This window comes from Corvus brachyrhynchos, unplaced genomic scaffold (assembly GCF_000691975.1).
Source record: "Corvus brachyrhynchos isolate BGI_N302 unplaced genomic scaffold, ASM69197v1 scaffold262, whole genome shotgun sequence".
In the NCBI taxonomy this organism is placed as follows: Eukaryota; Metazoa; Chordata; class Aves; order Passeriformes; family Corvidae; genus Corvus; species Corvus brachyrhynchos.
In genome coordinates, this window is record NW_008236626.1 from 1990905 (window position 1) to 1994621 (window position 3717).

At 43.3% G+C, this 3717-nt stretch overlaps 1 protein-coding gene across 1 annotated transcript in view; it reads left to right on the forward strand.

The window, feature by feature from the left end:
* Positions 1-3717, forward strand: part of TENM2 (teneurin transmembrane protein 2) — a 618654-nt gene that overhangs the window by 562724 nt on the left and 52213 nt on the right. The window contains 2 exon segments of the mRNA XM_017726535.1: positions 3364-3469; positions 3471-3508. Coding sequence (XP_017582024.1) covers positions 3364-3469; positions 3471-3508 — 144 coding nt within the window.

The following is a 3717-nucleotide window of genomic DNA, read 5'->3' on the forward strand; positions in this document are numbered from 1 at the left end:
ACTTCTATTTCCCTGTCCACCCTTTCCCTTTCTTTTTTTTCAGAAAGATTTTCCTCACCATAAGTGGGAGTTCTGATGATTCTGACTGAAACCACATATTAGTTGGGCAGACTTTATGTTTTAGTTTAGTTAAAATGTTTGGTGTGGAGTTTAAAGTAGTTTGTGCAATGGAAGATCTATATATGTGTGGGAAGCTGGACATGTGTATTTGTATACCTGGAGTTTGGGAGTACCAGAGTGAAAAGAAGCTCTCTGTGCAGCATTTATCCAAAATTGGATTAGAATTCTTGATATACTGCCTAGATACTGGAAATTATTTTTCCAAGTTCAAAAATGAAGTAATCATTTTACAATTTAATCTAAGAATATTTTCACTGTAGGTGAAACCTGGGAGTATTCTCTTATATAAATATATATGTAAATATATCCAGCACTCTCCATTTTTGAACCAAGCACTGGCCATATTATGGTTTTTGCTATTCATAGTGATTCTGACTCTGGTGTCTCTCATATGCTCATCGCAGATTCCTGATGCAACACTGGAAAATGTACTGAAATCTTCCTTGCTATTTTAATTGTAAATTCATATGTACTTGTAGTAAAGCTCCCAATTTCCAATCCCACAGGCAAGTTGGAGATAGAGAGAAGGGAGGCTGCATTAGTGTTTCACCTTTAGCAGCAGCTAGAAAAGTGTGAGACACTTGAACGGCTGTTGCCTGTACTCTGCCTGTTCTGTGAATAAATAGGTTGTCAATCTAGCACTTTAAACAAGCACTTTCTTCTTTTTTAACCTTGCTTCTTGACATTTTCCATTAAGCATACTGTAATGGAAAAGATGAGGAGAATTTCTCTACACACCAGGAATAGCAACCTGTCTGCTTAGCACGAAAGGCCCTTTTCCATGCGATCACTGGGAGCTTCATCCCACGCTGGATTGCTTCTTGAGATTAGATGCTGATAGCCCTTCTCTCTGTCACTGTGACTGCCTGGCTCTGGGAGAATTCCCCAGCCAGCCAGGAGGCAGCACACTGCTGAGTGTGGCTGCACCATGAAAGCAGGCTCTGACAAAGCACCGAGTGCTGGGTGTGCTTCCTGCAGTGAGCGTGTCCAGCAAAGGCCATCTGTCCAGCTGTGGCACTGAGCCTTGGTTGAAGCTCTGAAGGCTCCTCAGGCAGGTACTTTGTCACCTTGTCTACTCCTCAAACCCCTTGATGGCCACCAAGCCCATGAGATCTGTGGAAATCCTGTGTGTGCAGAGGATGTTCATCAGTACTAATCCCTGCTCACATGCACAGGCAGGTAGAGTTAAATAGAGATAGTAGGTGCAATTCCTAAATATAAGCCTTTTTTAGAAGAAAACTGGTTATTACTAGATCATAATGGAGCTCTGATTTCTGGTTGGTCTAACAGACTAGAATGCTGTATAGATATTTGCTTGAAGAAAGGCGAAACCAGAAATCCGTATTTATACATAGGCATGTACAGAGACAGAACCATGCAAAATGCCTAAGTAGTTGTCCATTACTTAAAGCTGTTTCAAAGCTAATTCATCATTAACTTAATAGATCTTTTTAAGGAAGATATTATTGTCCAAGTACTTGGATCCTATTGTAGTCTACTGCTGTTCATTCCCTTCCTTCTGATATTTATGCTATTCAAACACCAGCTCTGTCTGTGGAAGGCTGCAGTTAAATAGGCTCTGTGGAGGTAGCATAGTGTTTCCTAGCAACACCATGTCCATGGCAGTGATGCTGCCTTCCCTCTCTACACTAAACGCAAAGTCATGTCCATTAATCCCCAGCTGCACTTAAAACTTTTCAGGGATTTTGCTAGCTCCCTACTGTTCATGTTTTCATCTTGCTCATACGCTGCAAGGCAAACTGCTTCAGTGATTTAATTCTCTTTGGTGCCTCAGTATAAAACCAACCGTGTGTGTATATTCACAATTACTATTTGTTCTTCGTTTAAAACAAATAATTTGTCCTATACTGTGATGCCTCCCCTCAAACATTATCATTTTGGTCATTCAAACAACCTGACAAATGAAAGAGATAAACTAAATGTCTTGAAAATCTATTACCTGTGCTGCAAAAGTAACTGAATTTTTTTAAGCTAAAATACGTGGTGGCAAAATAACCCTAAATTTAAGTGTAAGGAGCATTTTATTTTTTTAATACACAACAACATTGAAATAAAACTCACAGGACTTGTTTCTATCTGCTGACAGCTTTCTGTGTACCATGAACTGAATAGTCTTTGACCTGTTGTGATACCAGCTGAGTGAGTTCCAGGGATACCACTTTGTTGGATGGGAAACTCCTGCAGCATTGTGAGAATGAATCTGGGGTCAGAGAAACTGCTCTCTGACTTTACCTGGCTACAGCCAAGGCAGCTGGGAGGAGCAGGAAGAGACAAACTCCGAGCTGTGGTTTATAAAAACACACACCCATCGTCAGGCAACACAGCCTTCTCCTCCTGCTCAGACTCGTGAAGAGGTGCTGTGAGAGGTTTGCTGCAGGCCTCAAATCTTCTGTCACCCCACAGACAAATACTCATGCTTGTGTGGATTGGGTGTTGATAGATGTGATTGTATATACCAAGGCTGCAGTTTGGTTTTCTTACCCTTTTTCATAATGAATATTCAGTAAGATACAAGAGTGTCTCCTGAGACTCATTTACTTCCCAGAAAGAGGAGTCGAGGTATTCTATCACCTATGGACATTTGTTAGAACATGTAAGCAGCTTAGCTAATTAATATTTTTGTTCCTAATTTGGCTCTTGCTATACAATAAGTCGTGTCATATTCATAATCAATTCAAAACATACATCTTTGGAGGGCTATCTCTTCTAATAAGTTTTTCAGAAAGTGTAAGATGTTACACCAAAATATAAGTAAACTTAGTGTTAAATAAGTAGGTATTCTAAAATTACTGTCAATGAAGGAAAATATTTTCAAAACTGTTTATTTAAACTTTGTGTTTAGAGACATTCTGGAGAATGATGCAACACACAATACAAAAAGTCCTCTGAGCATTGATGAGCTTGTTGAAGAAGGTGTTCTCCCTCCTGTGTGCACACACATACAGTGAGAAAAATAAGAGACAGATCTTCTGTAAGCAGACTGTCATTTCTATCAGCTCAAGGTCTGAGTCTTTACAGGGTTCTTAAAATGTGTTACAGCAGGTAGGGCTCTTCCTCCCTTCGGCTTGAGCTCGATCCCCATTTCTCCAGGGTGTCCCCTTCCTTTACCGAGAGTGTTCCTGCCAAGTGGCAGGACCGAGCCTTTTTGTCTGCACAGTAGCACGGCCTGAGCGCAGCAGGGTGGGAGTGCCCTGGGCTCACCTTCTCCGTTTGTCCTCCCAGATGGCTGCCCGGACCTGTGCAATGGCAACGGGAGATGCACGCTGGGCCAGAACAGCTGGCAGTGCGTCTGCCAGAGCGGCTGGGGGGGGGCGGGGGGGAGCGGGGCCCCGGACCGCCTGTGCCGACAACAAGGATAACGAAGGAGGTGAGCAAAGGCTTTCGATCACAGTCCGAAAGAGCAGAGGGCTGCACACACCGGCCTCGGGAGTCATTGTCCTGCAGAAGGGCTGTGGCTGTCACTGCTGTCAGGTGTTCTCCAACAAAGGAGAGGGAGCTGCGGCCGTGCGGGACACGCAGGGACCCCCGGGCGGGAGGCTCAGTCCCACCCAAAGCCTGGCTGGGGGCACAGCAGAG